Source organism: Giraffa tippelskirchi, chromosome 9 (assembly GCF_054371585.1).
Source record: "Giraffa tippelskirchi isolate mGirTip1 chromosome 9, T2T-mGirTip1v1.2.pri, whole genome shotgun sequence".
NCBI classification, from domain to species: Eukaryota; Metazoa; Chordata; class Mammalia; order Artiodactyla; family Giraffidae; genus Giraffa; species Giraffa tippelskirchi.
In genome coordinates, this window is record NC_137283.1 from 91,545,825 (window position 1) to 91,568,476 (window position 22,652).

Genomic DNA, 22,652 nt, shown 5'->3' on the forward strand with positions numbered 1-22,652 from the left:
CAAACTTTTTGGCCAACCCAATACAACATGGATGAACGTGGAAGATACTATGCTAAGTAAAATAAGCCAGTCACAAAAGAACAGATACTGAGAGGTTCAACTTATTTGAGGCACCCAGAGTTGTCAAAATCATAGTGAAGAAAAGTAGAATGGTGCCTTGCCAGGAGCTGGATGAGCAGGGGATGAGGGTGGGGAATGATGAGTAAGTGTTTAAAGGGTACAGAGTTTCAGCGTGGGGAGAAAATGTTCTCCAGATGGATGATAGCGATGGCTGCCTGACAATGTGAATGTACTTGCTGCCACTGAACTCTACAATCGAAAGTTGTTAATAAGGTCAAAACAAAACACAAGACAAACTTACCTTACTTAATGGAGAGGGAGCACCAGATCTAAAAGGAAACCAAAAAGAATAAAAACTAAATAAACCTGAATACATTTGTAGAAGCATTTAAGTCTGATGCTTGGTCAAGCATTAACTTGTTTATATACAGACTTTTTTAAAGTAATGAATAAACTATTTTCTAAAAGCAATTTTTATCTGACATCTGCTTCTAATGTTTTCTATCCACTTAATTTCTAGTGCTAAAAATTCTTAAATCCAAAATCTTTTTTTGTATCTCTAGCAACTCAGTTAACTACTGGAGTTGATCTGTATTGCCTACGTCCATCAAAAATAAACTGCTCAAGTTGCAATTTTAAAAAATTTGCCCAAGAAGACCTGGGAAAAATAATGCTTTATAGATTTTTTTCAAAACTATCTGGTTTAATATTTTTAAAAGTTAGAAAACCCATGAAGATTAAAGTACATTGTGATTCATTTAATCAAATTGTGATACATAAAAGGAACATGAGAATAAAAAGAAATCCCTACACACCCCATGCCTGATATGTGTCTCAACTTTCCTGTCCTAGAGCTTGTCTTTTTTTTCATGGCTGTGATGAAAACTATCTATGAGAAATGTCCTCATTATCCTGTGAAAATTTGAGAACTTGAAAAGAATGGTAACCTCAATGCTTGTTTCTAAGAGAATGAGGGAAAATCAGGATGAAATACATTTTTTTTTTCAGTTAGATTACTGGTGGCACTGATTATTGTATATCATTTCCAGCAAAATGCTTCAGAAACAACTGCCTAAACAGCTTAGATTTTACTACTCTGAGTTGGCAGAAAATAAATTAGTAAGGAAACAAGATGAAGGAAAAAAACAAGATTTCAATAAGAAGACTATCATCAGGGTCTTAGAGGATAGTTTTCTATTTATTTACAGAGACAATAGCACACATGGTAGAAGTAAAATAAAATTAGCAGAGATTTAGTAACTGGAATTTGGTACAGTATCATGAATTTTTTGTTTCACTGGATATAGCGAAAGAAATTTAACAATCTTAGATGCATTTTAATCTCTCTTATGTTCAACTTCATCTGCAAACACATGCCTGCCTTTTCCTGTTTAGTTTTTACTGAAAATTAACATGAAAACAAGGGTTCACAGAGATCTCTGTGACATAATGTAGACAGAAGCCTAAGGGTAATGCTTGATTAGGCTATGTTTAGTTTGGCTGGTAACTTCAGTGTAACATACCCTATGAAGAAAAGGATATATGTTTATCTATGCTGCTCATTAAGGGTCTACTGAAATAAATGGAATCACAGTATTTTCTGTATCTCAGAAACTCAGGAACCTACAAATCTAGTACTGAGGTTGAAAATTCTCTAATGAGTTTTTGGTTAATAATTTCTCCACTGCCACCATTTCTTCTCTTTAAATGTGTGGAAAAGGAAAGGAGTTAGGTCTAAATAAAAATTCAAGAAAGTAATAGTCTTAACTCTGCAAAGCCTAAACAGAAGCCTAGAAGCCATCTGACATGGTTACTTTCTAAGAGTGAGTTAATTGAAATTAATTTGTTTCTCTCTCAAGAGCTTTTCATGAATCAATTCTTAGTGGTACTGACACACTGAGAAATATTAATGCAGAAAAGAGAACTGAGGATGAACAAGAACTTTTTGAACTACAAGTCCAAACTAATATATAAAAGTTCTGACATATTCTATGCTCTGTAGCAAAATAAAGATATAGTAAAAATGACACTTTCTCTACCTACTATTAAAGAATATCATGCTCAAACCTAAGTACAAAATATCATCACTGGCACAGGAATCAGCGTGCCTAGCTCTTGCATGAGTGCTATTACTAAATGACACTTGTAGTTAGCCCGTGGGTTAAGCAAAAGTCTCCTACTGTCTGTCTCCTCCAATCATTCCACTTACTGCACTGTATCTTACTTGCCTGTCTTTAGATGCCAAGTTTTTTGAAAGAAGCGACTCTATCTCATTGCTTTATATCAAATAAATATATTGTAGAATAAATTAGCCAAACATCTTAACAGTTGTTATGAAACTAAACTGTCAGGATGTACGATCTCTGTTTCCATGGACCAGATCCAGGTTTCGTCATGATTTCCTCAAAAAGGTAGAACCAGAGGTGTTCCCATTGGGGCCCCCGCTTTGAGAAGCATCCTTCATCACTGATTAAAGTCTGAGGGCTCTGAGGCTCAAAGAGGTAAATAACTTGCCCAAGCCTCATCACTCTTTAATGGTGGATTTCAGGCTCCGGTCCAAGTCTGTCTGTGCACGTTTCACATTCCAGCCTGTCCTGATGAAAAACACAGGGGAGCCCAGCACATTTGTTCCTCTCTTACATAATACACGAACTGTTTCGTTTTACCTCTTCGTTAGCTGATTTCCTACCCTACCACTGGCTGGTAGGGAAGGAAAAGAAACCCTTTATAAAATGGTTTATAACCCTTTTAAAAACCCTTTATAAAAGAAAACGCTATAATTTTTAGATATAAAATATGACATTCTTTAAAGCCTGGTACTTATTTAAGTACTTATTTCAATTACTTCAGCTAGAGAAATTTAGTACACAGTGAATCATGATGGGGAAAATAAGGCATGAATGTAATTTAAGACAAGAATGAATGACCTATAGCAATGTACCCTAAATCTTGTAAAACGTTGCAAACAAATCATGGGTTTTTATGACGAATACAGAAAATGCCAAGGTTTGCTACCAATGTGTTAATGGTAAGCTATCAAAAGAAGAAATTTTATTTCTTATTCATAACACTAATCCCTACATAGTTTTGGTCATTGCAGCCAGAAAGATAGACAAAATGCAGATGAGAAAAACCTGTCTCTTCCAAATAATTTTAATTACACTAAACTTGAGGTTTCTTGCACCCTCAACAGCTAGTAAACCCACATATAAAACAAAATCAAGTTCTCTCTTTTGTTCTGTGGAATTACAGAAACAGATAATGTACAAATGCATATCACACAGTATTGCAGAAAATTTCAAAAATGAGTTATCAGTAGATATAAGGTACTAAATATAAAAGGCCTACATATTTTTTAGCAGACATTTGAAAATGCTTCTTTTTAAGTATCTACTTAGAATAATTTTATACTGCTTCTAGAAGACAAAGAAAACATCTTTAATTAATCTTCTCTGTAACATTGTCTTTTGGCAGTTCTGCCATGAGCCATAGGGAAATCTTTTGTTTACTAAACAAATGAAGAAGTCTTTGATTTCTAAAATCTAAGAGGAATATCTGTACAGCCACCCAAGAGAGTTCGTTAGTCTTGATTTAACACCAAACTAAAGTAAAACCATTTATGCCAGTCACCTTGAGAGACAAATTTCACAAGTGTAATGAAAAAAAACACAGATATGTAAAATGGACAGAAATCAGTTTTAAATGTTCTAAATACCAAATGTGGAATCTTAAGAGTGTTTTTTGCATTTTTAGTAATAACAAAATGCAAAAAAATTCACTCAATACAGTACTCACCCTTCACTTAAGTTCCCAGGTAAGCACAAACATACAAAAAAATAAACAGTTAACTACTATAGTTCATTTATTTTAAAAATAGGGAATAAGCAAAGACAAGTTCAGAGGTGGTCTTAGCCAATTCAGAAAAGAAATCTGACAAGCATAAAATGATTTTAAAGGAGAGAGGAAAATTATGCTCAGTCAAAGGTAATTCAAAACAAAAGACCATTAAGTTTTTATTTTATTACTCTAAATGTCCATAGCTAAATAGCCCAAAAATAGTTTGTAGCAGCCACAAGGGGGCAGCTTGAGATCTAAAGTTAGGCTGATGAAATTCACTCTGGGAGATGGCTTTTCACATGAATGCTGCCCTGGCAGATATAAGCAGGGAAAAGGGTAGACTGTGCAGGGTGTGAGGGCATGAGGGGGAAAGACGGCAGGTCAGCCAGCGTATCCGCCTTGCACCCATGCGCATCCTGCATTGCCCAAGGAGAGGCTCTCACTCCGGGATGTGCATACCTCCTCATCTAAACGGATCCACCGGCCAGAGGAGCAGGGACACTGCTCAGGCTTCCTGTGTCCTTCGGTTTAAATCCTAGGTAACTCATCTGGCTTCCTAGACACCCTAACATGGTATGGGGGAAGGAGCTGCAATTACTGGAAGTGGCCGCCTTCTTTTGTGACGTACTACTCTCATGCCTTTTTAGTTGACGTCAATCTACCCACAAAAGTATGCTCATCCTTGGCCAACAGTGAAGTGGGGACAGATCTGGGACAAACAGTACAACCCAGACAGAGCCCTTGAGAGGTCCTGCCACTCGTCCCTCCAAACAGCTCTGCCATCACTGCCTGAGAGAGTTTCATGTCACTGCTTATTACTGAAAATTTAAGACATGCAACAATTTTTATACTAACTTGTAATAGATGACAAATAACCCTTAGCTAATGAAACAACAAGCAAAAAAGTGACTTTGAGACACTACAATCTAGATTCTAGGAGAATGCCCAGGAAGAAACAAGCAGAAAGGAGATGCATTTTAATAGCTGTATCACACGTAAAATCCATGGTCAGCTGACAGCCCTGCAATGAGCAGTTCATGGGTTGTCTCTACCAATTTCTGCTGTCAATCTATACAGCTGGGAATACCAACAAAAACAGATTTCAAATGGGCTCTGTAGAGAGAGCTACATTAAGTTTTTAGGTGAAGATAATGAAGTACAAAATAGTCTCTGACCTTAGGAAACAGAAAATCCATTTAAACCACATATGAGGGTGGGGGAAGGAGGAGAAGGGAAGTCATAACACAGTGCAGTGTGTGATTAAGGAAGGCTTCATGAGATGGCCCTCCCGGGATGTAGATTTATGTAAGATACCCACATAAAGAGACAAGGAGAGGCAGGCATCCAAGACTGGCAGAATTACAGTCTAAGCAAGACACTAAAACTGAAAAGGATCAGGTCTTGTGAACAGCCAAGTATGACCCCGGCTGGAGAGAACAAAAATGGAACCTGGACATTTTTGGCATGTGATCAGGAAAAATGTACATAAATCTAAGTGTCCAAACACAAAGGCTGAAAATACACTAAAAGTACACTTCTCACTGCTCGATTGCTACTCTGTCTAGAAAAAGATCTGAGTCAAGTATCAGTAGCACGCCATGCCGAAGGGTCCATGGGAGGCGAGTCTGGAGTGCAGAAAGCGACGACAGAGGGCTTTGCTTTTTCCACAGTGGGGTTGGTAACATAACAGTGTTCAAAGGCTGCTTGAGAAATTGGGCTCATTCTTACTTGTGCCCATTGATGACAGCCTCAATTTTTAGACACAAGCATCTCTTTTTCTGAGGACTGTGAATCCCTTCTGAGGGCAAATAAATGAGTCAGAAAATTCAGCCAACAGAGGTACAACGTACTAATCTGCTGCATTAGCCCACAGATAGATCACCTATATATGAGGTCACACTGTGATAAGTTAACGGGAAGGGTGGGGGGTTTTGAGGGAACTGAGGAGAATTACAATAAAGCACATCCTGAAACTGCAGAACCATGATAAATCTCATTGTATAAAGAACAACTCTAGTATTTTTTTGTCTTATTCAGAATATACAACTAATGCGTACTTGTTTCCAGGTTTCTTTCCTTCTAATGTATTTAGATGCTGTTCAAGGGTCTCCATAAGACTGCTGGGAGCCTACAATAAGAAAGTACAAAATAAATGTCTGCACTGCTTTCTTTCAAAATAAACACACTGGAACATCACTGTAACTTTGTATAGTGGAGGTCTGTGTACCCCAATACATATGGGAGATAATTTCATTCCAGGTGCTTTTGGTACTTAAGTATTTAAATCCCATACAATCTCAAACAGGCCCATTTTACATATACATAACTTCACTGCATAACAAATAGTGTTACAGTGTGGTTTCAGTGTATAAATTACATTGGATAGACTTTTTTAAAGATATTATTGAAATGTAGTAAACAATTAAATCAAACTCACAATGTATTTCCATAAGACCACAGTGAAAAAGTAAAGATATTTACATCCAAATCAAAAATATAAGTGCCCAAATACAAACTTACAGAAATATGAAAATACAGTAAAATCTCACTTATCCACACTCGATTGAAATAGTAAAGAAAGTTATTCCTTTATTAAAAAAGGGAGAGTGAAAGTTGTGGGGGGGAAACATAATTTTAATAGTCGACCACAATTAAGATTTTCTTATTGTTGAGCTATTTATATACATAATATAGGAAGTTTAGCAAATATTAATGTTATAATAAGACTACTGTATTTTGACAAATTTAATACATATTTTCAACTCTTATTAAGAAGTACCTGAATGTTTGTTTTCATCATAATTTTTAGGCAATATAAAGTGATGGCATTTTACTGTATATTAAAAAGAGAAATAACAGGTTCATATAAATATTCCACCCCATCTATTCCTCAAGTATTAGAAATCTAATTTCAGCTTTCTTGAAAAATCTTTACTCAAATTAGACCTTGACAGCAGCATAGGCATTCAAAGACTATGATAACATTTATAGATAAATTAATTTTGATAACTGTTTTTTAAATTAATATAAAATTAATTTTGAAGCATTTTAAAGTAACTATGCTAAATGCTGAAATAGCTCACAGAATTCAAGGCAGTTTATACAACTGTACATTTTACATTGCACCTATAATGACAAATGAAAATAAAATTCTTATTGAAATATTTTAATTCTGAAAGTTCAGACATTTAATATTCATTTTCATTTAACTAACAGGCTGATAAGCTGTTTTAACAATAATGACTATTATATATGTAATTACATGATTATTTTAAGTGCAAATTACTAAGTAAGCCAAACATAAATTTACAAATTAGTAAGTGAATAAAAATATTAAATTGACCAAAGTGATGAAGGTAGGGTACAAAGAGACAGCTCTATGAGCATTATATAAAAAGTTAATGTCTACAGAATAAATGATTATCAGGGGATATAATAAATTTTGAAAACTATAAAATTAGAATTTTTAAACACAGCTCAGGTAAAAGTGGACCTAGCAAATTACAGTAAACTAAAACTAAGGGTATACTTCTAAGCTTTAAAAAATGAATTTTCAAGAGATATAGGAAATTTTGCTCTATAGCAAAACTATACACTACTAAGATGTGATCACTTAATAAACAAAACGTGTATTGTAACCTTGAAAGGAAGAAGACACAAATGGCTTCACAATTTTTAGATGAATCCACACTTGATAACTTCGAAACTGCCATACTGTCATAATTATAATCATTATAATTGTCATAATAATGGAACCTAGGAGGCCTGGGCATAGAACTTTAAAAGATTTAGGTCCTCTGAATATTAAATGCAATGTAAAAGAAATGTGATTCTGTGCTAAATCTGTTTAAAAAATGTTATTTATAGTTACAAAACAGAGAACACTACATTGACAACAAATTGATAACAAAGGAAGTAGTTATTTTTTCCTATATAAATAATTTCTTAATTATCTAAAACAAAAAGTAAAAAACTAGAATGATAATTTGCAGTTTCATTTTTTTAATTTCTTAATAATTTAAGAAAAAATTAAAAACAAATAGTAGTTAAAAAAAATATCACAATAGTTGAGACAAACACAGACTGCAAAACTGACTCTGAGGTGTTACTTTGCAATGCGTTGCACATAAAATTAAGTTTGCAGCACTTTACCTTAGAGGTTCAAAAATGCTTTATTATTTATATCTCTTATTAGGATATTTTAAATCTAACAGAAATAAACACAAATATTTTCAGAGGGAAAAAAACTACTTTGATAATAAAATTCGTTGAGTGTAGGAATGCTGGCCTTCCCAACTCCATCTATGGCACTGAGCACATCTTGCCATGCAGCAGACAAAAATGAAAACTGTCTCAAATTTCCAAAGGGGCAAAATTTTGAGAATGCCTCTGCTGTTGTAAAAGGAACTTCAGAATAATTAGCAGTATCCTCAGTGGCTTATTTTAAATAATGCCGAAGTCAATAGACCAATCAGATGAAAACACCAACCCAAAGAACAGAGGCAGCTGTGAAAGCAAATAAATAACAGTGATACATCATGGTTACCGATTCAGTGGTACAGTCTTTAAAAGGAGACTTTTCTTTACCAGTATTTTTCATATCAACCAGAATTGCTGACATCAAAACCTAAGACGTTTTTCATAAATGGAGATATATTAAATTTGGAACATGCATGCACACACACCAAACAGGAAATAATATTTTGAAAATCCTTTTCTTGGAACAAATTCATAGCTGATTTTGAAAGGAACCATCCATCTACAACTGAGATGCTTTAGATTCTAAGCATCATTAAAACCAAATGAAAAAAAAAGCAACGAAAAGAGCATTCTAATTTTTGATCATTAGCTCTAAGAAACCATTGGAAAGGGCTGAGGAGGAATATTTCAGTTCTGATATCACATTCACTTCTTATCCAGTACTGTACTTTTGAATATTTAAAAAAAATTTTCTTCAATATTTATGAATCATTTAAAATGCTGTTATGATGATATTATATGCACAAGTTAAGAAGGGCTACAGATGCCACACTGGTATTTACTGTGAATTTTCTAAGTTAAAAGAGATCTATTCAATTCCTCCGTGTCACCTTGCTGCAAAAGGAATTCTAACCCTTTCTGAGTTAGGAACAGCCTTTTCCTACTGCCAGTCAATAGGGAGTCCTTCTGGTCCCCATCTCCTCTTTAATCCTCTTCCTTGGTGGGTATTTTTGTTCATTGCCATGGCTAGACTCAGTAGTCATGGTGGCCACAGAGAAGGCTGGCAGAGAGCAGAATCTAATCTCAGAGATCTTGGACTTCACACAGGTTGGCATTTCTGACCCATTTCCACATTAGTCCTGGTCTACCCCTATCTGAAGGACTAACCCTAGAATACCTCACCTTTCAGCTTGGATCTGGCCAGAATGTCACAATGGGTCTAAACCCCCAGTCCAATGATAAGCCTCCAATAAGACCTAAGGAGACTTCTAAATAAAAATCAGGGAGTGTGTTTAGTTTTGCTGCTCATGATCCCAACAAAAACCACAATTAGGTTACTTGTTCTTATTTCAGAAGCACACAATACTCTTGAATTTAGATTTAAATATATGTTGGAGAAATGAAGTAGCGGATTTTTTTAATAAGGAGGTAATTTTAAAATAAATGCTAATATTGAAGTTTATGTGACTCTTAAGGTCATAATAAAAGCAGAGGAGAGAGCGTTACCAGTGTCTAATGAATCTCTGCAACAGAACAGCTTTCTATTAATACCAGATCCAGAGCAAGATTTATCTTCTTTAAGGATGAGGGTGGGGTGCTGTTCCTCAAATTATGGCAATACAGACATCATTAAACAAAATATTATGCCTCTAGACTTGAGAGAAGATTATATAAATTATAATGAATCTTACATATCATTAAAATTAAACCCAAGTTTGTAAATCTTCTTTTAATAATTTTCCAACTTTAAAAACAAAAAAGTATTTAAATATTTTCTAAACCTTTGTCTCCCTTCAGACTCTGCCCAAACTGAGACAACTGAGGACCTATTTTCTTCTTACCTGCCAGCCTATTAAACAATATATCTAGTTTTACTTCTGTTCCATGGCGAGAAAAGTCTATACAGTTGAAATAAAGATGATTCAACATTTCTAAAAGTTAACCTTTGAGTTAAATATCCACCTTTTTTGAGGGGGTTTAACATGTGTAATTTATCTGGGTTAGTTTTAAAAACTGCCATGAAAACGTTTATTATAATTAAATAATTTTAAATGAAAGCACACTGATTTTTTTTGCTTTTTATTATAGTGGTACAAAATTCATAAATCTTTACCTAATAAAGATATTTTTAACAGTATTTTATGCATATTTAATTTTTAACCACAACCAAGATGATACCAATATCTTATTTAGGTATGTAACTGATTAAAGAACACTATCTTCTCATAGTAGCAAAAATACTTTATGCTATTGGAAGTATAAAATACTTCCATAATAGAGTATAAGATACTCTAATAGAAGGTGTTATCTCCCAATTTTTATTGTTTTAATTTTATCTTTTGGCTGTACCACACAGCATGTGGGATCTTAGTTCCCCAACCTGGGATCGAACCCACACCTTCTGCATTGGTAGTGTGAAGTCTTAACCACTGGACTGTCAGGGAAGTCTGCTATCGCCCAACTTTTAAATCAAAAAACACAATACCCTCATGTTATGAATTGTTTTTTGAGTTTTATTTATAAAGAATCCTTGGTATTTAATTGATATTTTAATACTGTAAATTCAGAGATCATTACTTTGGGTTTCTCTAATTTTTAACAAAAATGTAAGGTTAACATTATTTAAATATGGAGACATTTTAAGGGATAATAATAATAACTTTTTTTTAAAATTTACAAAGACAGAAAACTCATATATTCATTATTGGTATATATGATGACAGTTCTATACTTTCTCCTATCATCTATCTTGAGTTAAAGAACATGCTTGGGACAGAAATTTACTACAACAGACCAACAAGGTGATTAAACAAAAAACAGTTCCAGCCAATTAAGAGAAAGGTCCTACAATAACTCTGTGCATGTGTGAACGATCTCAATTCTACATCAGAGGAGCTGTACAGGGCACTCTATTGACAGATAAAAGGACTCATAAGGAAGCACTACTACTGCTTTGCTTTCTAGAAAGTCTCCAGAAAATCACTTATCTACCACTACTACTTTTTTTAAAAAAGGTTCTTTCGTATATAGACACTTCTCCCATTCACAGGGGAAAAAAGAATTAGTGTAGCAGAACTATGACATCAGTGTTCTCATCTGTGTCCCTTCTCCATCCCTGGGACATGCTGAAAACTAGAAGCAGAAGAATAGTTCAAATGTTCTGATTACATGCCTACAAATAGCCATGGTTCATGGATAAAAAACCTTTTAAACATTATTCAAAGCTTCCTTTTGATTTAAATTTAAGAATGAAAAAATGAGCTCAATAAGTATATTCAGTTGCCTTTTAAAAAGAAATGATTTTATAAGAGTAGGAAAATCTTCATATTATCTCTAGAAATATATTCAATAGCTAGAAAAAATAAGTAAGTTAGAATGATTTCCAAGAAAGGTGGTTGGCCTGCATTCAAAATTCATCAAATGCTCACATGACTCTGCCCTCAGTAAGATCATTTATGGTAAACTATGGATTAATAATTTCAAGCATACTAAGTTTTTCAGTTAAGATAATCACTCACCTGAGTGAGGTCAGGAATGTCACCTTTATCAATGCCAACTTGCTGTGGATTAAAAAAAAAAGTTACTTAACAGGATTTTAAAAATTAATTTCTTAGGTCACACAGAGTATTAGTTAAAAGCACAGCTCAATCTTGCTAAAAAATAGTTATTACGTACATTAATCTCAGTCTGAATATGTGCTTTTTATGTAGTTTTCCAATCAACAAAAGAGCAATGATTTTGGCAACAGAGTTAGAAATAACAAATGAACAGAATTTTGCTAGAACACAAAAAAAGAACTTAAGAAACTGAAGTGTAAAAAATTTTCTCCATGGTTAATGGCAACTAGAAATTTTTTTAAATGCTTAAACTAAATTTAAATGCCTGGTCAGTCTTCTGGACACGGAATACTAATTTAATTTTAATAACTTGTTCAGGGTATAGTGTTCATGCTTCCTCATGCAGAGAGAATCACCATGTTAGTTTATGTATCCTCCGGAGTTTATTTATGCATATACAAGGAAATAGGAAATATATACATAATTATTTCCCACATTACTATACAATAACAGTATACCATACACACTGGGATTATACTTTTCATTTGACAATGTATCTTAGAGCCATATCCATATTAATATACAGAGTTTCCTCATTGTTTGAAGCAGCTTCCTTATCCTATAATTTATTTAACAAGTCACTTATTAATGAACATTTACGTTGCTTCCCATCTCTTGCCATTGCAAGCAATGCTGCACGCTTCATTTTGGACCTGTGTGGATACATCTGTAGGGCATATTTGTAGAAGTAGAATTACTAGATAAAAGCACATGTGAATTTTTAATCTTGGTAGCTTGGGGAAGGAAGAGAAGGGAGGGAGGGAGAGAAAAAGAAAGAGCTAGTAAGAATGCAAATATGGGAATAGATTCACTTTTTTAAGGTCAATCAATGAAGAGGGTATACAGGGGTTCACTATACAACTCTATCAACTCTTTTTATAGGTTTGAAAATTATTCAAAATAAAAAGTTGGGATAAAATACAAATCATAACTTCAATTCTCTCATGCTGTATAAATGAGGAAATTGAGGCTTACACAAACAAAGTGGGTTATACCACGTATCTCTCTGAGAATTGAAGTGCTTTGTTAAGCTGATGGAAATGTAGAAGCACACACAGGAAGTGTAAGTGTCAGGCTTCTGCAAAGACAGTATGTCAAACTGCAGAGTGGAAAATCCACAGTGACACATACAAGCTAACTTCTTCCTTTTGCCTTCTCTATATCTCCAGCAAGCTTTCTCAACCTTTGCGGTATCGACATTTTGGGATGGTAATTCTTTGTTGGGAGCTGTCTGTGTCATCCTTAAACTCACACTCTTTCAAATTATGGAATTATAAATTAAGGCAATTTCACACTTCCGTATATCAATACCTCTTGAGATGATCTATTAAAATACTAATATGAATGAAGTCAGCATGTTTGAAAGTAAAGCATTATGTGTGTGTATTAGATGCTCACTTGAGTCCGACTCAATGCGACTCCATGAACTGTAACCCACCAGGTTCCTCTGTCCATGGAATTCTCCAGGCAAGAATATTAGAGTGGGTAGCCATTCCCTTCTCCAGAGGATCTTCCTGACCCAGGGATTGAACCTGGATCATCTGCATTGCAGGCAGATTTTTTACCGTTTGTGCCACCAGGGAGACCAAAAGGATTATAGATTCTTAATATTGGAATCATGTAGGTAAAAGGTGATGTGATTCTATTAAGTGAGTAACTCTGTTAAAGACACAGTTTAGGAATTCTTCCTTTATATTGCTATTTTTACTGCCCTGAACACTTAACTAGGGGGATAGAGCTGAAGTGTGACTGTATTACAGAAATCTCATCACTTTCTTTCTGCAAGTACTCTGGGAGACATAACTCCTACGAGTTGGTATTTACCTTGGAATCACAAACTAAGAATAACTTAGTTCTATAAAAGGGAAGTGCATTTAGCAGACATGCCTATTACCTGTTAAATAACCATTTTACAAAGTTTCAGCTGTCTGCTTTAGAAGCTTCAGCATAAGAATTCAAAACATGGCAAGTTTTCTGTCTTTCAAGCAATTCTTCTGCAAAATTTGGATATGGCCATAGGAACTATGGATATTTCTTTTAATATGATGGACAATTTAATGTTAACATCTGCAAAACAGCCTATAATAAAGTCATATTTCATAAACAACTTTGTGGAAGTCTCCTACACATCCTTCAGACAAATGGTGTTAACAACAGGGCAGCTTACCAGGTGGAAGTCCATACATATGTACCCACACAATCACTTTTCGTAGAAAAAGAAGGGTTGTACATTTGTTGAAAATTCTCTGTATTTAACATTCGTAACCAAACCACTAAACACTGGTATTCAGTTAGTGTTTAAATTATGGACAATGTAATTTAAATATGAAAGGGAACACAGCCCCTTGCGATTAATATTTATTCTATTAAAAACAATTTTGTCAATTAGTATCCATTCTGGGCTTCCTTGATGGCTCAGATGACAAAGAATCTGCCTGCAATGCAGGAGCTGCAGGAGACTTGGGTTCGATACGTGGGTCAGGAAGATACCTGGAGGAGAGCATGCAACCCATTCCAGTATTTTTGCCCAGGAAATCCCGCAGACAGAGGAGCTTGGTAGGCTACAGTGCATGAGACTGCAGAGTTGGGCAGGACTGAGCAACTCACTTTTACTTTTTTTTCATCCAATCTAGAAAAATCTTAGTCATAAAGTTTCAATAAAAAAAAATACTTAAAACTCTCAAAATGACATCTAATTTCTGTATATCTCCTTCTCAGCTGCTTAAAATGGGTCTGAGATAACATGAGGTTATCAAGAGACACAAAATAAAATTTTACATGTAAGAATACAATGAATTGATAATAAGCACCCCTTTTTTCATGAAGAGCTTGATCCCAGGCTTTTCATGTTGATTAGAGAAATATAAACCTCAAACTGTAACATCTGCAACGCTCTGTTTTTCTGATATACACAATATCAGATGAGAACACTGGAAAGAATGTGTACCAGGAATTAATTGAGCCGTGAAATAATCTTCTGCCCTGGGCGCTTAGGTATCTTTTCACAGAAAAAAAGGAGGCAAATTTTACTAGATTATACTGATAATTATGGTTAAATTATGGGAAAATCATATCAAATACAAAAAACTTGTGTAGCCGCAAAAGTTTCAAGCAATTCTATTCTTCTTAAAGGCCACCAACTTCAATAAACCCGTGGAAGTACACGTGAATGCTTTAAAGCATTAATTTATACAGCTAATCTTTACCTTTTGTTTTCCTTATTATATAATTTTTTTTAAAAAATTCTGGTTATAAACTGAACGGGTCTAAGCTCAAGAGATAGCATTCTGCAAGATTATTCTGATCTTGGAATATGAATGTGACAATTATCATCCCTATGAATAAATGAAATTTGAAAAATAACACAGAGTACTTTTGAAATTACATGTATAAAATTTCTATTCTTGTGTTATAGCCTGAAAATGGTGAAAACAGCAAAAACATGGCATAAATGTCCCACGTCCACACCATTTTATTCTTTGCTGATGGAGCTTCAGAACCCCTCTCACAAAGTTGAGGGGTCAGCAATCAGTTAGCTGACATGCCAGGGAACCCATATGTCATTCTGACAAAGGACTGTAGTAAAATGTCATAATCTCCACTATCAGTATGAGTCACTCATTGGATTTTGTAAGAGAAAACACCAATTTACGGATAACCCCAGGAACAAGGACTGTATAGCTACACAGTTACTGTGATTACTTATAAAGAGACATCTGTAAGAAACAATTTATATACTTTATAAAATTAATTATACTTTGTTTTCTTTTTTCCTTGTGTTTAAATCATTTTGACAAAATAATAAAGTAAGAAAGGTCTGAGTTTATGGTTTGTCATTTACATATTGAGAACAATGTACAGACTTTTTAAGGGCTTTTTTCTAGGGTTCAATACAAAGGAATAACTTTCTTATGATCAAGAACAGTCACTGGGTGGGATGGAGGAATGAACCACCTTGCAAAGCTATGAGTGAGCTGAGCATCCATGAAACTTTTATTTGGACACAGAACAATCTTCTGATTGAAACGCAGAAGTATAGAGCACAGATCTGGGTGAGAACCTGGATGAGATGACTTCTGCCCCTAATACACTGTGACTCTATGGCAGAATGTCTTGCCAGATTATGAATTCTATTGTTTACTCCAGATATATTACTTACCTCTGCAACTTTGAGAAATTCAGACACACGTGTCATCCTAGTTAGAAATCGTTTGTAGATTTCCAGAGCATCTTTACATTGTCCTTTCTTCATTTCAAAAAACTTTTCTAGAAGAGACAGATAAGCATTTCAAAAAGAGTATTATATTCAGTCTTCTAAGCTTACACTGATACTATTACTTACAAATTTAATGTTCGAGTTAAAACAATTGGCACCAAAATTTATGCCAAGTATGAAAACACCTAAACAAGGGAGGTCTCAGTAGTTCAAGAAAGGTATTATGTTCTAAAGTGTCTCGCATGGAACAATTTAAATAATGAAAATACAGTTAAAGCAGAAGAATATATTCATTGTAACGACAGGTTTACTTCATGATCCATATACCCTAGTACTCAGTTTCGGAAAATTGCCCCAAATTCTTGCTAATAACAATCTTAAAAGTTATGACTGCATCCAACGGCATCCTTATTTTCTTACTTTCTTCATTATAAAGCAATAATCTATTTATTATAAAGTAATCATCTATAAACTTTCCTGAATTAAAGAATTCTTTAAATCGTCTACATTCCATATAAATAATATTTGCTTTTACTGGTCGTCAACTAATTCTTTCAAACATTATTCTTTTAGTTATAAAATAGTGGAGTTTCATATTTTCTAGTCTATAATCAAATCCTCTTTCTCAATCTTTAACTTTCTAGAGAGAATTACAGAATCCTTTTGCTGCTCTCTTCTGCCTCCCGAGACTAGAATTCAGCCATGAATTGTAATTACAGTATGAGACTGCATTTTCTCCATACATATTCTGAAGAAAACTAGTATGTTAACAGTGGTTTCCCTAGCCAATCATTCCTCCATTCATTCAGGCAAAAATTATTGTCATTGCAGATAGAGACACAGTCAGCTGATGTCTACAATAGCTCCCGGGCAACCTTAGATTGTAACTGATGGCTCAGTATCTTCATCATTTTATATTTGCACATGGTTAAACTTATGCTATTTTTATGCTTTCTCACATATGAAAGTTCTGGATTTCATTCAGCATGTTGTTTTACTGCCTTGAAAGTATTTTTAATTTTCTTAAGTTTAATAATATATAATTACACAAAGAACTAATTATCAAGGGTAGCTACTCATTACCTTCTGTTGACAGTCTTTTGGTAATTTTACTTTTTTAACATGGATCTCCCCTGTAGGGCATTCAAGAGAAGTAAAAAGATCAAGAAAACAAACATACTGTTTTCTACTTGTTTTAAGATTTGAGGGGAAAGTGAGTCTTTTAAAAAATGACTAAATTTTAGGATACTTTCTTTATCCACCCTACCCTGTGTTCTAAACTAGAGATAGAATTATGTATGGTGCTATATAGGAACAAATCTCTCCAGTTTAAACCTTTGGAAATTAGGACTTATTCTGTAAAACACAATTTTTCTTTTAAAACAATCTTCCCATAAAAATTTCTTCTAAGTGTCTTACTTTTTTTAAACCATAATCTGAGTTTATGTCTTTGAATCAGATCTTCAGCGATAACACAAAAAGAGAAATCAAGCAGAATAATCCCAATTTCCTCTTAGAACCAATGAGCCAAAATTTTAAGCAATTTTTTTCTCCTCTGTACGCTTTTTAAATTGTTTGTATTGTATTATTGTATTTTATTTTTCTTGCTACTTTAGGATTAAGGAACAAAAGAGATTCAATGATGATGGTTTTAGGTTATAATCTCATAAATGTTTCTCTAACAGTGGTAATAACACAGAAAGGCAACAGGTACTGATCAGTGCAAAGCTGAAGTCCTCTTATCTCTTTAGAAACCAGAGAAATTGACACTTTTAACAGAGGGGATGGACCTAGAAATGCGTGTTTTTCTTTCATATTAAAGATAACATGTTTTTAATATTTGAAATGATCAAATATTGACATTTGTAACATGAATCTTTACAAAGTGCTAATAAAGTCCTTTGTCATATTAGTACTGACTTTCACAGAATAACTGTCCTAGGAAAAGGACCAGATGAAAAGGTATCTCATCCCAGTGAAACAAACTGAGACTTTGCATGTGGACTATTACTAATGACCATTAGTCAGTAAGGGAAGCATCTTCTCATTCATAGGTCAGAGCGATAAAATGTTTGCAAAGGTCTGCACCACTATAGATTCCAACTTTAGATACAGAGAATTGGTCATGAAGTCCTTGACTGAAGCTCACCTATAATATAAAGTTAATTCCCAACACCATTTAGTAAACAAAAACAGACCTGTCTCAAAACACTCAGGATACTGAGTGTAGTTTCTATCTTCTAGAGTGTTACTTTTACAAGACCAAGTTGACAACAATGCTGAACAAAGACCATTCAATACCAGAGTGTACAACTACCGCTTCCTAGAACTCAGGTCTCTAATTTCAAAAGGTACAACTCTTCTTCTTTTCTGCTCCTAATCACAGCCAAGAGACCATCTTTTACTAATTAAATAAAAATATTTATTGAACTGTTATGATTTTAAGGAGAAAATGTATGTTTAGTACAATCTTTCAAAAAAGTCAACATAAAGCTAAGTGGCATTGAAGGAAGGAACTGTTCAAGACAACAACAGAAGCGAGTCATGTGACTTAATGTCTTTAATCGCTAAATCAATCATAAAGGCATCAAATCCAATGATCCTGAAACAGAAGCGGGGATGAAAGGGGGGAACCCTGGGGAGAGAGGATGAGAATGAATCATTTCTGACTGGCATGGATTCCAGTAAACGGGAAACTCAAAGAGAGTTTCAAACTGAGGTTTCAGGTTTAAAAGACTAATTATTATAACTAATTATAATTATTATAAACAGAAACAAGGAGGCTAAGAAGGACAAATTTAAGAGCTGTTTCAGAGACGGCCAAGTTTTAGGTAAGAACGTAGTGTCTGGGACTTCCCTGGTGGTCCAGTGGTTAAGAATCTGCCCGGCAGCACGGAGGACGAGGGTTCAATCCCAGGTCGGGGAACTAAGATCCCATATGCCACAGAGCAACTAAGCCCATGAGCCATAATTACTGAGTTCATGCACCACAACTAGAGAATCAAAGATCCTGTGTGCCACAATGAAGACCCGACACAGCCAAATTTTTTAAAAGTTCCATAAAAAAGAACACGGTATCTAAATTTAAAATGTCAACAAATCAGTAGATATGCAAAACTGAAGCTCAGGAGGAAGGGAAGAACTCAAAGGATAGACGTGAGACTCATCATAATGGAGATAAAACTTTTCCAGTGAAGAGCATACAGAAAAAGCCGAACAGTACATGGCTGAAAATGAACTTCAGCAAAAGCTCACATTTATGAGCCATGAAGTAGAGTAGTAAGATCAGCCAGCAAAAGTGGTTGGGAAAAATCTTACTTGGCTTGCTCAAACTCCCCCACCTGAAATAAAAGTGATGTGGTTTTGAACGGCAAGCCACAGGTAGGAATTTTTCCCCCCAAAAGGCAAAACCTCCCAGGGCCCTGTATTTGACAATCACTGGTGTGCCCAAGTCCATTCTTTTTCTATCCTTGTGAGAAGCCAGGATGGCAAATTCAGTTCTGCACATTAGACAGACTTCAGGATGACCTGGAAGGGGAAACTGAGGCAGCAGCAGGCTTCCTGTACCAGTCCAGCTGTCTCTTACGGCAAGTGATGAGCTCCTGGGAGGGTAGACACTTCCTCAGCACTCCACTGCCATCCTCCAGCTTCCTGGAGGCACAGTCACAGCCATGCCCTAAGTCCCTGGATTACAGCGTCCAGGGTTGGTTCTCCAGCTTTCCAGTTTGCAAGGCAGCCGAGGTGGTTTCAGCACACCTTAAAGGAGTGCCTCATAAGCAGCAGCTTCCCTAAGGCACAGGAACTTATTACTTCAGAAGCATCTCCAGAACCAGTTCCTGCAGGCTTCCAGTAATTACATGAGGACCCAACCCCTTGTTTTGAATCCTCTTCTATTTAGAATACATAGAGTGGCTTCTGTTTCTGGCATAGACACAATATTCCGTGAACTGGCTTTAGAAATCAGACCTTCAAAAATAAAGTGGGGAGTCTGGGATCAGATATGCAACCTGACTGAATTTGAAGGCAGAGATGACCACCTGCAACCAGAGGAGAAATGGATTCGTGGAATCCGTGCTGCAGAGGAGCAAAATAATTACTTAAATTATGGTCTGTGGTTTTCTGAAATGAGCACGTTAGAATGAAGCTTATCAGAACAAGCAGCGGCTGGGAAAGAACCATGATGAGAACAAGGCAGATGGAAAGGTGGGGAGGGCGCCTGCTTCTGACTCCACCCGAGAGCTTAAAAAGGAAAATGACAACACAGGATTTAAAATGATTGGCTCAAGGCTCCAGTCAGACTATGGTACTCCATGTTGCCCTGCAATAATCTTATCCTTGCAGTCACAGGGCTGTCATCGCTAAAGTCAGAGTCTAATCTTGTGAGTTGCTGAATTATAACATGTGTGGCTAAATTAAATTTCTAGCCTCAATGTGGTCTCCTTTGTGAACGTTAGGGCTCTTATTGAGAAAGAAAAGTACTTGGTAGATTCAAACCAAAATGAGCTACCTTTGCTGGAAAAAGCTTTTCCTTCTCAGGCTGAAGATGTTGGTCCTGCCTTGCTTGGAGATTCTATAATCAGCCCACCTTCCACATGCGTGCTAAGGCACTTCAGTCATGTCCAACTCTTTGTGACCCTATGGACTGTAGCCCACCAGGCTCCTCTGTCCATGGGATTCTCCAGGCAAGAATACTGGAGTGGGTTGCCATTTCCTCCTCCAGCGGATCTTTCTGACCCAGGGATCAAACCTGCATCTGTCTCCTGCATCGGCAGTCGAGTCCTTTACCACCAGTGCTACCTGGGAAGCCCACCTGCCACAGGGAAATAAAAATTCTCCTTATGCCCCATCCCTCTACTTCTTACTCCTTTCCCCTCACCAGCTGTTTCGATTCGGAGAATGAGATGTAGAACCCAGCAATCCAGCCTGCCCTCAGGAGACAAGTACAAAGCCTGCCTCAAGAGGAAAAAATCATACATACTAAAAGCAGTGCAAGACTGTCCACGATCATGTTGGCAGTAGGGTTGCCAGATAAGATACAAGACACTGAGTTAAATTTAAATTGTAAAAACAATAATTTTTAACATAAGTAGCTCCCAGATATTCTAGGGGACTTACTCATACTTAAAAACTTACTCACGTTGATCTGAAAACAAACTGAACTAGATGTCTTGTATTCTTTTTCCTCCTGAACTGGACAATCCTAATTGATGTAAGTCTAGAGAAACCAAACAAATTCTAAAGGTTCTGAGCAGGAAGGAAGGACCACTACATTCTCTTTTGTGTTGTCACTGATAATTCATCAATGTGAGTGAACAGGCCAAAAATCACCGATTCAAAATGCTGGCCTGAGTGAGCATCCATGAATAGCTCTAACACAGTGGTTCCCAAATGGAAGTCCCACAGACCAGCAGTAACGGTACCTCTCAAGCCCTTCCTAGACATGCAAATTCTCAGGCCCTACTCTAGACCTACTGAATTAGATGTGTGTGTATGCGTGCTCAGTCATGTCCGACTCTGTGGCCCCATGGACTGTAGCCTGTCAGGTTCCTCTGTCCAGCAGACTCCCCAGGCGAGAATACTGGGGTAGGGTTGCCATCTCCTTCTCCAGGTCTACTGAATTACAAACTCTGGGTTAATTTTCAGCAGTCTCAATTTTAATAAGCCCTCCAGATATTCCTGAGTCAAAGCCTTGAAAGACAGCCCAAAGCATCTATTCCTACTCTATGGCAAAGGGACATTTACCAGCGTGACTACATATGTGAGAAAGGGACATAGCCAGTTTTCAGGGACACAGACTCTAAGCCGATGCTACTCTCCAGGGATCCCAAAAATGTCGCTATTATTTTCTACCAATCTGAGTGGAGGCTTTCTGGGGATTAGGAGATTTAAAAAAATTACAATCAGTGGATGCACAAAACTAACATTGGTTATTTTCCCAGTTTTCTGAATATGTAGATGGAAGAGAAATAATCTGAACCTAGCAGAATCCTCACACTGGCTTCCTGATCTCTGCAAACATACAGGGTAGCAATTCCATCATATTCCCAGTTAAACTTTCATATCTGGTTTGTGCAAAAGGTAAGTGGATTTTAGAGATGAACCACAGGTTACTGGAAACTTGGTCAGGTGATGATTCTGACTTGCAGACATCCAGATGTGTTGTCCTTTCCAGCATAAAATCAGCACAGTTCCTGACATGGGATAAGCATCTATCAAACTAGCAAGTTCTTTTGTACCTAGTCCAGTAAGCAGAGCCCATTAGAAGTAGTTTGCTTTCATCTGGAAAGGATGCCAATACATGTTCACTGTCTTATTTTAAGTATATTAATTTCTCTGGCTGTCCTAACATCAATGGATACTATTTGACGACATCAGGCTGACTGTAGCTGATGGGCAAGAATTTCATATATGCTAGGTGCCTTAATAAGTCACATGCAGGTCAAAGGGAAGGAGACAGAGTCTATGAAAGCCTAGGGATCTGCTACCTCAATGCAGTTTCTGCGGGTCCAAAGGTCCCCTCCACAGGAAAGACACACTGCTTCACCTTGCACTTCCTATAACGAAAATGCAGGTGTTCTGCTGAGTTTTTTTCAGTTTTGGAGGTAACACAGACAACACGTGTATGTGCCGCTCTAAACAGAGCATCCGATACAGCGTCACATGGAAGCAGGGCCCAGATCAAGGATGACTCTGCAACTGCTCCAACCTGGAGCCCCATGGAG

General features: G+C 36.0%; 1 protein-coding gene across 24 annotated transcripts in view; it reads right to left on the reverse strand.

Moving 5' to 3' along the window:
* SNAP91 (synaptosome associated protein 91) overlaps window positions 1–22,652 on the reverse strand; it is a 156,198-nt gene that overhangs the window by 69,509 nt on the left and 64,037 nt on the right. For 23 of the 24 annotated variants that reach the window (XM_081530487.1, XM_081530485.1, XM_081530468.1 and 20 more), the window contains exons 8-11: window positions 15,874–15,980; window positions 11,616–11,657; window positions 5,955–6,025; window positions 362–389 (exon numbers count right to left, since the gene is read on the reverse strand). In XM_081530487.1, coding sequence (XP_081386613.1) covers window positions 362–389; window positions 5,955–6,025; window positions 11,616–11,657; window positions 15,874–15,980 — 248 coding nt within the window. Of the gene's footprint in view, window positions 1–361; window positions 390–3,855; window positions 3,862–5,954; window positions 6,026–11,615; window positions 11,658–15,873; window positions 15,981–22,652 lie in introns of all 24 variants that reach the window. The other variant, XM_081530467.1, reaches the window with a different exon arrangement.